This window comes from Rosa rugosa, chromosome 5 (genome assembly GCF_958449725.1).
Source record: "Rosa rugosa chromosome 5, drRosRugo1.1, whole genome shotgun sequence".
Taxonomy (NCBI): Eukaryota; Viridiplantae; Streptophyta; class Magnoliopsida; order Rosales; family Rosaceae; genus Rosa; species Rosa rugosa.
This window is the reverse complement of record NC_084824.1, coordinates 791,808-807,235: the sequence shown is the minus strand read 5'-3', so window position 1 is coordinate 807,235 and position 15,428 is coordinate 791,808. Positions and strand designations below refer to the sequence as shown.

General features: G+C 39.6%; 2 protein-coding genes across 2 annotated transcripts; both read left to right on the top strand.

The window, feature by feature from the left end:
- The first annotated feature begins 6 nt into the window (after window positions 1–6).
- LOC133708842 (uncharacterized) lies at window positions 7–5,644 on the top strand. The gene is made up of 4 exons (XM_062134380.1): window positions 7–1,043; window positions 1,728–2,267; window positions 3,737–4,927; window positions 5,029–5,644. The coding sequence occupies exons 1-4, from the start codon at window positions 930–932 to the stop codon at window positions 5,527–5,529; spliced, it is 2,346 nt and encodes a 781-aa protein (XP_061990364.1). The 5' UTR covers window positions 7–929; the 3' UTR covers window positions 5,530–5,644.
- On the top strand, window positions 5,644–10,663 carry LOC133708841 (uncharacterized). The gene is made up of 8 exons (XM_062134379.1): window positions 5,644–5,997; window positions 6,083–6,299; window positions 6,455–6,807; window positions 6,925–7,437; window positions 7,989–9,177; window positions 9,514–9,867; window positions 9,959–10,196; window positions 10,386–10,663. The coding sequence occupies exons 1-8, from the start codon at window positions 5,912–5,914 to the stop codon at window positions 10,496–10,498; spliced, it is 3,063 nt and encodes a 1,020-aa protein (XP_061990363.1). The 5' UTR covers window positions 5,644–5,911; the 3' UTR covers window positions 10,499–10,663.
- Window positions 10,664–15,428: the final 4,765 nt, after the last annotated feature.

Here is a 15,428-nt window from a genome sequence, read left to right as displayed (position 1 = left end):
TATGAACTTTAAGTGGAGTCTCACAAACAAGTAACAAAACTTTAACAGAGAATGCACTCTGCTCTTTTTGGTTCAATTCTCATCGCTCCCGAACCTCAAACTTGTTCGGCGAAAGCTGCCGGTACTTCTCAAACTGCTCTTCATTCCTCTCAAGCAAGCTGTAGATCATTCCTCTACAAAAATAAGGCCGGAAGTCTTTGGGATCCTCCTTGACCAACTCATTGTAGCTACGCAACGCATCCTCCACATTCTTCTGCAGGAACTGTATCTGCCCCATTATCAGCTTCACATCCCTGGCCTCCTCCTCCGCCACCTGATCACGGCGTGGCCCTCGCCGGAGCGGTCCATCAGCAGAGCATTCTCGAACAACAGTGGATTCGACTCGAGAATTTCCTCAAACCCCTGGCGTGCTCGCCGCTCTCGAGCTTCTGCTGCAGAAGCGACTTGAGGGCGTCGGAGTTGGAGCCGTGGAAATCGGACAACGGAGAGGACGCCAACTCCGACCTGGGCGAGGGAACCACGTGTTTTTTCTTCTTTATTCCAAGGAAGAAGACCTTTTGAAGTCAAATGCGTAAGTGGAGAGAGCTGAGAGTACGGACCAGCCAATTGATGAGAAAAACTTCGCCTCTAAGTAGAAAGTACAGGCCTTTAATGTCACTGTCTTCTTTCTTTTAAAACGTTTTGGAATCACTTGTGCTTTGATCAAAGCTCTAATATTCCAAGAACGTTTTGGTTTTGGAATCACTTGTACTATGGCATTGCAGGCAATGATCATCCTATTATAGATTCCTAGACATCTCTCTCTTCTCTGTGCAAAGCTCTCATCTTTTGCAAAATCTGAGAAGTGGGTTTTCTGTGAAACGGTTCGTAATCATAGGCGGCTCTGTGTTGAAGAAGGCAGAGAAGAAAAGCAAGAGTCTTTGGTGGAGATGATGGAGGTTTCAGTTTCAGGCAAGAAAAAGATCAAGCCTGACCCTTTCACTGATATTGTGTTTTCTTGGTCCCTGGAGGACATTTTCAATGAGGATCTTTACAAAGACAAGGTATTTGCTTCCACTTTTAATAGAATAAATCTTATCTTCTTGTTTTTGTTAAGAAAGGTTGTTGCTTTATGTGATTATTATGTTCTATTGTCATCATTCTGGATTCTCTGTTTCTTCAAATGTTGTTGAGTTTGGTATTGCATGCAGCTTTCCTTTTGGTAATGTATTAGTGGGGGGAGACCCACAAAAGGAAAAGTTATTAATTTAATACCGGGTTTCTTCTTGAATCTTGATGCCGATGAAAGCAGGTTGCGTTTTAATGAAGAACATTTTCTTTCATTTTTCAATTTTCTTCACTTTTTAATGTAATTCTGCTCTTAAAAGAAAAGGCGTTACCCAGGAACAGGATGGCCCAAATAGAAAATGGGCATATATTGGTTTGCACATATATAGCAAATGTTTTCTATTTACTTCAGGAATTCAGGCTAAACCAGGATTAGTTGAAAGAATTGAAGCTTTTACAAAAGAATTTTTGATTACTAGTCCTGAATTCCATTATTAGATACCAATTACCAAGTTCTTAGAAGTATAATTTTGAGACCTCCATTGACAACAATCATCAGCTTGACTAAATTTTCAATCACATTGTAATATTCTTTTTAAAGTATACTAACTCCAACTTTTATGATATCATTATGTGTTGTATGAAAAGGAGTACTCATTCTGAGCCTTTTACTTTTCTAGGTGAAAAAGATTCCTGAATCATTTCAATCGGCTCAGCATTACTTTCGGTCTTATGTATATCCTTTACTGGAAGAAACCCGAGCAGAATTGCATTCAAATATGAAAACTCTTAATAGAGCACCGTTTGCTCAAGTAGTGGGTTTTGAAGAAGCCAAGCCATATGGAACCTATGATGTCAAGGTTGATTACTGGCATAACAGGTTCATTGATAGTGGCAAGGAGCCATATAAAACTTTGCCCGGTGATCTTTTTGTTTTAGCTGATGCTAAACCTGAAACTGTTTCCGATTTACAAAGAGTAGGGAGGTCATGGGCTTTTGCATCGGCCACTAATTATGTCCCAGAAAGTGAGAATGAAGATGACAGTACCTCTCTTTATTTCAAAGTCAAGGCATCAAAAGAGTTTGAAGTCGAAAATAGCAGGACATCACTTTTTATAGTTTTCTTGGGGAGTTTAATCCGTGATGGAAGAATTTGGAAAGCGTTGCACATGTCCAGAAATCTGAAGATTATCAACGAAGTTCTATGCACTGATTCTATGGTAATGAAGGTTTTGTTTAGTTTTCTTTGTGAATTTAAACCCTTACTGAATAATGTAGGTTTTATTTAGTTGATAGAGCTACATTTTTTTTTTTTTTGGAGAGAAAATAGATAAATTCATTAACTTATCCATGGCCAGAAGGCACATACATCACAAGCTGCCTCATACCAACAGTTCTAGCTGGCACGAGCTGCCAAGCAAATGACAGGGACCCTCACTGTAGACAAATGCGCTCACTTATTACAGTACCTAGCTAAATGCCCAAACCCCAAAACTATCTAAGCTTCTTGTTATAACAACCCTAATCGCCTAGAGACCTCAATTGGTGTACAATTAGAGAAGCTAACTTACATAGCACTAGACTCTAGAAAGCAAATACTAGGCACAGAAGATGACCGGGAAAACCAAGAGTTTCCCAGTGCCCTATCCTTAGCTCGAGAATCCTCCGTCGTTACCACTCTAGAGGATTTGCTAGAGGCACAAAAGTGCGTAATTCCCTAACAAACGTAGAGAGTACAAACCTAGGGTTCTAAACCAAGGTAAAAAAGATCCCGAAATCACAGCCCAAGAAGAAGACCCCAGCTCAGGCCCAACCATGAAAGCTTGACCCAAGCCCATCGTCCATCTGCAGTCTCCAATGAACGACCGCTGCCACCCGAAACCAGATCCCGCCACCGCAATCGGCACCAGCCCTCGCCACTGCCACTGACGCCAGCCTCGCCGCCGCACCGCAAGCCCCAGCCTCGCTGCCTCAACCCAGGTCGAAGCCGGACCGGACCACGTCGAAACCAGGCCAAAGCAGCCCGAATCCGGACGTCGCTGCCACTGTCCAACTCCTCCACCACGCTGCCGATCATGGAGATCCCGGAGGTGCCACATTGACCCTCGACCCGCGTTGCCCCGCCGCCCACGGAGCCCAAGATGTCTTCCGGTGCTCGTCGCCAAAACCGTCCAGCGCCGGACTCGAGCCGTAATCCCTCTCCAAGAAGCTGCCGGACCATTAGTTTTCAAATTCCTGTCCGGCAATCGCGTCGAGCAGGCGAGGCGAGCCAACGCCGCCCAAGCACGCCGCCGGACAAGAAGAAAAGTTGCAACCCTAAACCAAAAGCGATTCCGGGTTTTGTGGAGCACTAGGGAGATTTCCCAATCTTTTTTTAGGGAATTGATAGAGCTACATTTACATTCCCTAATATGGTACCTAGTCATGAATCAGTAAGTTTCATAATTATTAAAATAATTCCCTAAAAATTCTGACACAATGTCCTCCTGTTAGGATTTAGGGACTGATGCAATCACATGTTTTGACTTTCTTTAGCCATGTATCTCTCCCATCTAATTATACCATTTGATGTTTTTTTTTTTTTGATGAATTATACCATTTGATTTTGAATTGGGAGAACCTTTAGTATTTGGATTAAAAGCTGACATTTATTGTTGGAACTGACTGAATATGCTATGCTTGGTAATAGGTTCAGAAAGGTTTCTGCTCTGAAAAGAATAATGACATCTGGAATCAGAGTATAGTTGAGAGTTTATCATCTGGATTGAATGAATCCCAAACTGGGGCAGTGTTGGCCTGCCTTGAAATGCTGCATTCTGGTGAAAAGTCTGCCGTGCAACTTATCTGGGGTCCTCCTGGTACTGGAAAAACAAAAACCACAGTTACTCTGCTTTCAACCCTGCTACAGATGAATTGTAGGACTCTTATTTGTGCTCCAACAAATGTTGCAATAACTGGAGTTGCTTCTCGTCTTGTGAAGATGGTGAGTAAAGCAGAGCCAAATGATTTGTTTTGTTCTTTAGGAGAAATTCTTCTGTTTGGGAATAAGGAGCGACTCAAAATTGGTGCAGACATTGAAGAAATTTATATGGATTGCCGTGTCAAAAGGCTTGTAGATTGTTTGAGGCCAACGACTGGTTGGAGGCATTGCTTTGCTTCCATGATAGGTTTACTTGAGGATTGTGTTTCTGATTACCATATTGAAAATGAGTTCACAAAAGAGGCAGAACTAAAGAATGTCAGTGAAACAAAAGATAAAGAATGCAGAACAGGTGGTCAAGTTAAAAAGGAGAAATGCAAAACATTTGTTCAATTTTTGAGAGATAGATTTGGGTCTACTGCACCGCCGTTAAGATATTGCATTTCTGTGTTCTGTACTCATATAGGGAAAAATTATATTTCGGTAGACAATTTCCAAGCCTTGATTTCGCTTAGCCGGTTAGTTGATTCCTTTGAGTTACTGTTGTCTCAAGATAATGTTGATTCTGAAGCTTTGGAAGAACTCTTTTCTCATTCGGATGTTGAAGATGTGTTCGAGTCATTTGTAGGTAACTCCTTTGATCTTTGTATGATGAGAAGGGATTGCCTTTCAGCTTTACACACTCTACGGGATTCTCTTAGTCAACTTAAACTTCCAAATATTAGGAATGAGGAATCTATACAGAAGTTCTGTTTTCAAAGAGCATCTCTAATATTTTGCACTGCATCTAGTTCGTATAAGCTGCATAGAGTGGCAATGGAACCACTAAGCATTGTTGTTATTGACGAGGCTGCACAGCTAAAAGAGTGTGAGTCCACAATACCTCTGCAACTTCCAGGTGTGAAGCATGCTGTTCTTGTTGGTGATGAATGTCAGTTACCAGCTACGGTAATAAGCAAGGTACGTTGACACTACAGAGACACATATTCTTTCCTTCTTTTCTCATAATTTTTTATTGTACTTCTTTCTTATTGCAAAATCTGCTTTCGTATCTTCTATAGGTTTCTGATGAAGCTGGTTTTGCAAGAAGCTTGTTTGAGAGGTTGAGCTTAATGGGTCATTCAAAACATATTTTAAATATGCAATACAGAATGCATCCATCAATAAGTTTATTCCCAAATTCAAATTTCTATAAAGACTTGATCCAGGATGCTCCAAATGTAAAACGAAGAAGCTATGAGAAGCACTATCTTCCAGGAGCAATGTTTGGTCCTTATTCTTTTATAAATGTGATTGATGGAAGAGAGGAAAAAGAAGAGGACGGACCCAGTCGGAAAAATATAGTGGAGGTTGCTATTGTTTCAAAAATACTGCGGAATCTGTATAAAGGCATGTCTAGCAGGAGATTCTTCTTCATATTCTCATCTCAGTATTTTAATCATTGGGATTTCCAAATTGATGCTTTTGGTTTAAAATTTACATTACCTTATTCACTAAAGAATACTGACTTGAACTGCAACAAATGTATTGTTTCTTCTTCCTGCACGAGTGGTACCACTTAACTGGCATCGTATGGCTGATTCATTTTTGTTTAAATCTGTTTGCAATTTGATTCAGCACTTCTCATGTAAGTCTCCATTGGTTTAATTTTGACCCAAGAAGTATGTTTTTAGGGTTATATTTTTAAACCACCAAACATGCCAAAGTCTTGTGCTGTTGTTAGGGTCATATTGTTATTTTGATGTTCTTATTTTGGCTTTCTCTTTGGATACAGAATGGGTTGAATCAAAACAGAGACTCAGTATTGGTATAGTATCTCCCTATGCTGCTCAAGTAGTCGCAATTAAGGACAGAGTGGGTAAGAAATATGATAAGCTTGATGGCTTTGAAGTGAAGGTAAAAACAGTTGATGGGTTTCAAGGTGGGGAAGAGGACATAATTATAATGTCCACCGTACGATCCAACAGCCATCAATCACTTCAGTTCATTTCAAAATCGCAGAGAGTTAATGTCTCTCTTACAAGGGCTAGGTATTGTTTTACTTCAACTTTTGTGCTTTTTCCTTCTTGTTTATAAGTTTGGTGGAAATGTCTACTGAACCTCTGATGACTTCAGGCACTGTTTGTGGATTTTGGGGAATGAAAGAACTCTTTGCAATGGTGAATCTGTTTGGAATGACTTGGTCCTTGATGCCAAAAGTCGTCGATGCTTCTTTAATGCCGATGAAGACAAGGATTTAGCCAAGGCCATATTAGGGTTAAAGAAAGAGTTTGATCAATTTGATGATTTGCTCAATGCCAACAGCATACTTTTTAGAAGCGCTAGATGGAAGGTAAAGATCTTGATATTCGTTTTAAAATATATGTATATACACATATCTTTTTTTCTTTTTTTTTTTTCTCCTCTTTTTTTTCGAAGAACTTCTACTGATGGAATTTTCAATATTTTTGCTTTAATGGGATTATTTGGTTTGTACATTATCTTCAGGTACTTTTCAGTGAATACTTTCTGAAGTCATTCAAGAAACTGACATCAGTCCGCTTGAAGAAGTCGGCACTAAATCTTCTACTGAAGCTTTCCAGTGGTTGGAGACCGAAGAGGCGAGGTGTTGAGACACTTTCTGGTAGCTCTTCCATGATCTTGAAGAAATTTAAAGTTGAAGGTCTGTACATTATTTGCACTAATGACATCTCAAAGAACCTACAATACGTTCAAGTATTAAAGATCTGGGACATATTGCCTCTGGAGGATATCCCAAAGTTGATAAACCGCCTGGATGGTTTTTTCAACAGATATACTGATAACTTTATCAATCTTTGCAAGGAGAAGTGTCTCGATGGGTATGTTGTTTACCATCTAGTTTTTGTTAGCATGCCTTCAAAATATAATAATAATGAGTCCATCTTTCTATAGTTCTAACTAGTTATTGGTTTTCTTTCTTTGTCATTTGTATCCAGTGATCTAGAGGTTCCACAAAGCTGGTCACCGTCTTTGGAATTTTCCCGGTTTAAGGATCTTAGCATCAGTGAAGCTCAGAGTGATTTAGTTGGTGACACTTCTGATTGTAGAAGCTATGTTGAGAATTCACAGGTTAGCGAGAGTTTGTTGCTGATGAAATTTTATTCCTTATCATCTGGGGTAGTAAACCACTTGCAGTCAGACCGTGAGGGTAGAGAACTAGATCTTCCATTTGAAGTTACAGATGAAGAGATGGAGATTATCCTTTATCGTAGAAGTTCCTTTATAGTGGGACGGTCGGGAACAGGGAAAACCACAGTTTTAACCATGAAATTGTTTCAAAAAGAACAGTGCCACCAATTTGCAGTTGAAGGATGCTATAGTAGTCAAGATACTAGCAAGGTTGAGCAGAGTTCTGCAGCTACTGAAGGGAATGTTCTGCGCCAGCTTTTTGTGACAGTGAATCCTAAGCTATGTTTTGCCATCAAGCGACATGTTTCACACTTGAAAAGGTGAGTGGACTATTCATCGAAAAGACTTTTTCTGCCTCTTTTAGCTTTAATGTGAATTTAGGGTTATGATATGAATCATTAGACTGCATTGTTCTCTCCCGGAAAGAACATGCAATAGAAATGTTTCTCGTTTTATAATTAGCTGCAAACAGGTTATGGTGTTACAGTAAACTATAAATAGTTTTTAATTGTTGTTTTTTCTTGTAAAATAATTATCCTTCTCTCAAATATAATGACTATTCATGTAAATTAAACAACCTACCATACTTCATTTGAGTCTAAAGTCTAAACTGTGTTTTTTGGAAATTCTAGTTTGAGTGCACCATAGTATATTAGTATTGTACTTTTAATATTAGTATATTAGTATTAGTATTTTGGAAATTCTAGTTGAGGACTTGCTACACTGGTAACCGAGGATATATACTGATCTCTCTTGCAGTCTAGCTCATGATGAAGTCTCTTTCTTAGTCTGAACGAATGATATTTAAATCTTCTGTATATATTGAAGTACTGGAGGCACAAGTTTAATTTGCTAATTTTCATGTCCACAGTTTTGCATGTGGCGGAGGTAACTCAACTGAAAGAGGTTTAATTGATATGGCTGATTTTGATGAGGAGGAAACCCAATTCAAGGATATCCAAGATTCATTTCACGATATTCCTCCGAGTTCTTACCCACTTGTCATTACATTTCATAAGTTTCTGATGATGCTCGATGGAACATTGAGTAACTCATACTTTGAAAGATTCCTTGATGTGAAAGCTACTGTTGGCCATTTTAGGAGTTCGAGATCAGTTGCATTTCAGAGCTTTATAAGGACGAAAGAAGTCAATTATGAGAGGTTTAGCTCTTTGTATTGGCCCCGTTTTAATACTAAGATAACAAAGAAGCTTGACGTTTCAAGAGTCTTTATAGAGATTATTTCTTATATAAAAGGTGGCTTAGGAGCTATAGATGCATGTGATGGTAAACTCAGCCGGGAGGATTACGTTCAACTGTGCGAGGACCGGGGTTCTAATTTGAGCAAGCAAAAGAGAGAAGCGATATACGATGTTTTTCAGGCTTATGAAAAGTTGAAGATGGCAAATGGTGAATTCGATCTGGCTGATTTTGTAATTGATCTTCACCGTCGACTCAAGCATGAAAAATATGAGGGTGATCAGATGGAATTTGTTTATATTGATGAGGTTCAAGATCTCACAATGAGTCAAATTGCTTTGTTTAAACACATGTGCAACAATGTTGAAGAGGGATTTGTCTTTTCTGGTGATACAGCACAAACAATAGCAAGGGGTATTGACTTTAGGTTTCAGGATATACGACATCTGTTCTACAAGAAGTTTGTATTGGAGTCGAGAAGCAATAACAACGATGAAAGAAAAGAAAAAGGCCTCGTCTCTGAATTACTTCAGTTGACTCAAAACTTCCGTACTCATGCTGGTATATTGAAGTTATCACAAAGCATTGTTGAAATACTGTATCGGTTTTTCCCCTCTTCTGTTGATGTTTTAAAACCTGAAACCAGTCTGATTTATGGGGAAGCTCCAGTTTTGCTTGAATCTGGGGAAAACGAAAATGCAATCATGAAAATTTTTGGAAACAGTGGAAATATAGTTGGCTTTGGTGCAGAGCAGGTGATTTTGGTGCGAGATGATAGTGCTCGACGAGATATATCCAAATTTGTAGGGAAGCATGCTCTTGTCCTAACCATAGTGGAGTGTAAGGGCCTTGAGTTTCAGGTAACTACAATCTGTATTCACTTATTCACTTTAATAGCTGAGAAAGTTACGGTGATTGATTCAAGTCAGGACATGTGTGTGTGTGTGTGTGTGTGTATCCAAATGAATTCTAACTACACATCAGAAAATGATTAATTTATGAGTTATCCAGTCCATTCAATTTTGACTATGTTTGAAGTCTTTTTGGATTCATTCTAACATTTACGTATCCCTCTCTCTAGGATGTAAGCTTGTACTTCTATATTCTGGTTTTACAACAGAAAAATGATTGTTATGCTGCAATTTTTGTTAGATGTTGAAATATTCAGTCCTAACGTTTATCTATCATCTTTATAGGACGTTCTCTTATACAACTTTTTCGGCACATCACCTTTGAAAAATCAGTGGAGGGTTATATATGATTACATGAAGGAACAAGATTTACTTGACTCCACATCACCTACGCGCTTTCCAAGTTTCAGTGAATCAAAACACAACATATTGTGCTCTGAACTGAAGCAATTATATGTGGCTGTTACTCGAACAAGACAGAGATTGTGGATTTGTGAAAATGTGGAAGACCTCTCAAAACCTATGTTTGACTATTGGAAGAAAAAATGTCTTGTGCAACAAAGGCAGCTAGATGATTCACTTACCCAGGCAATGCAAGTGGCAAGCAGTCCAGAGGAGTGGAAATCCCGAGGCATTAAGGTTCGCTTCATCTTTCGTATAAAAGATAGCTATATCTGTTGTTGACACCACTATTTCGAATAATATTATTCTGTTCTGCTTGCCCTTGCAGCTATATCATGAACATAACTATGAAATGGCCACAATGTGCTTTGAAAGAGCTGGTGACACTTACTGGGAAAGGAGGTCTAAAGCTTCCGCCCTTAAAGCTATTGCTGACCGTATGCGAACATCAAATCCCGAAGAGGCTAAATCGATCCTTAGAAAAGCTGCTGAAATATTTGATGCTATTGGCAAGGCAGATTCTGCTGCGAGATGTTTTTCTGATTTGGGGGAGTATGAAAGAGCAGGTTTGACTAATCAAACACCAGTGTTCTTTAATATGCTTTCAGTTTTCTATCCTTAGTATTCAAATGATTCTATTGCCTTTATGGTCTGTTGGACTTGAATCTTCGTATTGGTTGCACGATTTGTGTAACTTTGGTTATGAGATGCAATTTAAAATTTAGTTTCTCACTTTGTGAATTTTAATGGTGCAGCTAGGATATATTTGGAAAAATGTGGAGACTCTGAACTTCAAAGAGCGGCAGAATGTTTTTCACTAGCGGGATGCTATAAGGATGCTGCAGATGTCTATGCCAAGGGTGTTTAAGTATGAACATAAATTAACAGAGAGAGAGAGAGAGTAATGTTGCAGAGAGAATGGAGATTCAAGTGTGTTTATTCATTTCATACAAAGAGGTATTTATAGGAATACATATGAAGTGTGAAAGCTCAAAGAGTAACTCAATTTGATAACAACTACATTTACAGCTGCAGCTCCACATGGTGGCTGTGATGATCATTTTGCCATGCTTGTTGCCCTTTGGGATAAAGCATGTCATATAAGTCTTCATACACTCAAGTACCTATGTTTATACACTCAAATACCTATTACATGATATAGACATTTATACTATGACTCATATAACATGACTCATACAATATGAGTCACATATACTACAACACTCCCCCTTGGATATTTCATGTCAATAGTATTGTCTAGGCCTTGCGCTTCTAAGTTGCCTCGTTAAAAACCTTGCCAAGTAATAAAACCCTGTGGGAAAAAACAACATTGGTCGAAGGAGAAAAAGAGCACAACGCGCGTTGAGTGTGGAGTATGTTTCTGGATACTCCCCCTGATTTAGACTCCTCCTTGTGTCTCCCAAACGTGGTGCTTCTCTCGTTGCCTCATTAAAAACCTTGCCCAAGTAATAAAAACCCTGTGGGACAAAAAATAATCTCGGTCGAAAGGGAAAAAGAGCACAACACACTCTTCACGTTTCGAGACCATATATGTAGACATCTCCCCCTCTTATTGATCTTTGAGGAGAGTCTGTTATTGCTGATTTTATGCTTGATGTTGTCGCTTTTCATGCAGCCTTGCTTCATTTGTTTCAAAATAAGCAGCATTATCTTAAATGCTTGTAGGCTCATCTGTGGTAGACTTCAAACCACAACTATTCGAACATACGTAACTATGGATCCAATCCATATACATTCATGAACCACTTCGTGAAGAGCAATAATTTCTGCATCGTTCGAAGATATAGCGACTAAGGTCTATTCTGTAGACCTTCAAGATATCACGGTCTTACCCATGGTGAACACTTCACCAGTCTGGGAAGACCTTTGTATGGGTCAAGAGATACCCAATATCAGCAAAAACCTTCCAAAACACTTATGTCGTTTTGGGGTAGGGATAGAATACGCAGGCCAGCGTTTGGTGGCGTTTCTGGTGTGTGATGGATCTGAATCCATCATCTCTCTATAGGGATAGAATAAGCTCATATCGATCGTACATCTCAAGTACCGAAAGATATCTTTTACACCAATCTAATGGAGTCGCGTTGGCGCAGAGCTATACCTTTAGCTAACAAGTTTATGTCAAAACGAGATGTCCAGTCTTGTGCATTGAGCTAAGTACAATAATGCGCCTATTCGCACTTCTGCCTCTTGCACATCTTCGTCTGATCATCCTTCAGACGAAGAGGATCATTTTCAGGATCAAGACTACGAACAATTATGGGGTGCTTGAAGGCTTGACCTTTGTCAAAATGCCTAAGCATCTATCAACACGGTGCTCAAGTTCCAAACTGAGGCATAATCGTGTTCCCCAAAAATCATTCATCTCAAACTCGGATTTCAAGTGTTCAGCGGTTTCCCTTAACTCTTTAAGGGTTTCTAATGAAGATCATGTCCAACATGAAAACCGCGATAGAATCCGAAACTTGTTATGGAAACGCGCGGGCATATCCCTTCCCAATCAAGTAGTCACTTTTAGTGAGCGTTTCAACTCTATTGCAAACGCGCTCCGTGGTTTAGAGCCACTTGATTTGGGTAATTAAAGTTTCACTATGAACTTTCATGTATATTCCGTATCTAGATCCCCATAGAGATACGTAGTGACCACATTTATAAGCTGCATGTTCAGTTATTTGGAAACTACCAAACTGACAGGGTAGTGGAGTGCAATGACATCCATTACGAGAGAATATGTCTCATCGTAGTCAATTCCATGGCGTTTTGTGAGAAGCCTTGCGCCATAAGGCGAGATTGCCATCTCTTTTTCTCAACACGCTTTCTAACGAAGACCCATTAGTTAATAGGTTTTATGTAAGGAGGTGTTGGCATCACTGGCTCAAAGACCTTCCTCTTCGTTTAACTTGGATCGCATCTTTCCATTTAGGCCAAATTTCTCTACGTTGGTATTCATACTTCAACGGAGCGTGGTTCGATATCATCGATCTCAACAAACTCATGCGCATCAAAATGCGTATCTACATCATCAATTATGATGGAGTTTCTATTCCACGTCTTATGTACACTAGTGTAATTTTCATAGAGCTCTATATTCTCAGAAATAGATTCTGACGTTGAGGCGTCCCCCAACGATAACCATAATCCGGAAGATACTCATAAGACGGATGTTGAGTGTCGATGATCCAAGGATTGTGCCAAAGTATCCTTCGAATCCACGGGCTTCCCACGCATCCTAGCTGGGGCCATGGCCTGTAACGCCAGAGTGCCACTTTCTATGGCGTTGGCGCCTTGCCTACCTCTGTGTAGGGTGGCGCTACGTCCTCTTATTGGGACGTCCTTCCTTGCAGGCATTTTTTTTGCAGCAAATGTGTGTGATCTCGTCACTTTTAATAGGGATCGAGATGAGACATAGTGGGGACAGACCACGACAATTCCTGTCGTTCCTGTTGAACATTCGAGTTCTTATCTCCCCCTAACGATGGGAAGACTGTCTCATCAAAGTGACATCCGTAAATCAAACGGGAAGGAGATCGCCTTTGCAAGGGCATTAAGTGGCGGACGATTGTTGGAGTCTCAAATCCAACTAAGTTGCTCACTTATTTGTAAGGACCTACCATAGGCGCTGTGGCAGCGCGATTGGCACATAAATGGCTCACTCGAATGTGCGTAAGTACAAAATATTTGTACCCAGTCACTAGCTGTAACGCATATATACATTGAGTGGCGGTAGGTCGTAGAGAAATTAGCATAGTTGAATGCGATATTGCATCACCCCAAGCGGATATAAGGATATTGGTGCGCATCACCAATGTCCGAACTACCATCATAGTTATGTCCGCGAGACCTTTTGGGCGTGTTTATGGGAATGTGATGTCCAACATCAGTCCCTTTGCAATAACCATCGAAAGTCTTCGATGTAAACTCTCTAGCATAGGCAAACCCAATTGACCTATGGATGAAGGGGGGGTGAGCCCGTTGTCATATGATTTGTGCTAGGAGTATAGCATACGTAGCTTTTACGAGTGGATAATAGCACAACACGTGATCAGTGTGTTTGCGTGTCAACCAACATCATGAGATATTTAAACGTCCGCAAGTTGGTTGAATATGTCCACAAATATCACCTTGGATTCTTTGCAAGGATTCTTTGCAAGAATGGTATATTTTCTTTAGTGTCCTTTGCATAGGATGGTCTCGAACCTATTTTTTGCTAAAGGGCAAGCTTTGCAAAACGAAGTAACTCTTTGGACCAATCTTTGGTTCGTACTTCTTTTCGTTTTGAGGAATGGATGTTCGTGAAGTCTTTAATATACGGAACATCATATCACGACCTGGATATCCCAAACGGTCTTTCCAAAGCCTATATGTGTCAAAATCCCATAAGTCATCTCTTATGACATGGTTTGATTCAATGGCTCGAATAGTAGTTGCATACAACCCACTAGAGTGACACATAAGTTTCTCTAATACTCGTTTATGTCCGTAGTCATTAGAGGTAATGCAAAGGAATTCTTGTCCATTCTCACAATGTGTTTCCACATGAAAACCATTGGCTCTTATATCTTTCAAATAATAAAGTTCGGAATTTAACACATGTCCATGACATTGAATAATAATGCGACACTTTATTAATAAGGAAAATAGCCAATGATTACATCAAAGTTTTCCAAAATCTATTCCATAATAAAATCAAACTTTAGACATTGTAGTTACTCAATCCGTTTGGTAACTCCAATGAAATATGACCAGGAAAGTAGAGAGATGTTGGTGGAGCGAGGCTCGCTTAAGTACCCCGATCTCAATTACTTTCCTAGACATCATACTACATTGGATGCGCCACTGAGAAAAAGTTTTAATACAATTGTCATTTGACTAAGGCACATTTGCCATTCTTGGAAAATAGAAAGGACTATTCTAATCAAAGTCTGCGGCATCCTCGTGCTCTTCATTTGCAGCTTTGAAGTCCTCAGTGGTGAGAGTGATATCCTCACCATCTTCATCTTCAGCAAGATTGATATCTTCATCCACTACACCAAAAATCGCATCAGACAACGGCAGAAAACCGATGTGGGATTTGGAGTCCCACCGTTGTAGAGTGAGCCGTTGTCTGATGAAAAATCAGACAACGGTGGAACACAGTTGTGTGATAAACACACAGACAACAGGTATGTGTTATAACTGTTGTGTGATAGCTCGGCAGATGGCTCGGCAAATGCGAAGCGCAGCTGCGCAGCAGTTGAGGCGCTGTCTTCAGACAACAGTGCCAGTTTTAAGCTGTTGTATGTTTAGCGTTTCAGACAACATTTTTTTATTTTGTCTGTTGTCTGATTGATCTTCAAACTTCAGTTCTTGGACTATATCTGTTGTGTGATAAACTTTAGGACAACAGAGTTCAATTGGTTCTGTTGTGTGATTAACTTTTAAGACAACAAAGTTCAATTAATTCTGTTGTCTGAGTATAAATCAGAAGACACTGATTCGTTAAAAACCGATGTGTGATATGATTGATTACAATGTGTTTTTGTCCCCTTTTTGGCCATTTAGACAACAGGCAGTTATCATTATATCTAATCTGTTGTGTGATCATTTGAACATTCCATTCCTGAATTAGATTGTGCATTCATTTGGTCCATTTACCAAATGAACAGTACTCTATCAAATACAAACATTCCAAACCATCAAATGATTCATATAACCAATACTTTAAACTTCAAAAGCAAAAGGGGTGCATTTCCCAATCATTGAAACCAACATTTTACACAAGAAAAGCATTCTAGTGC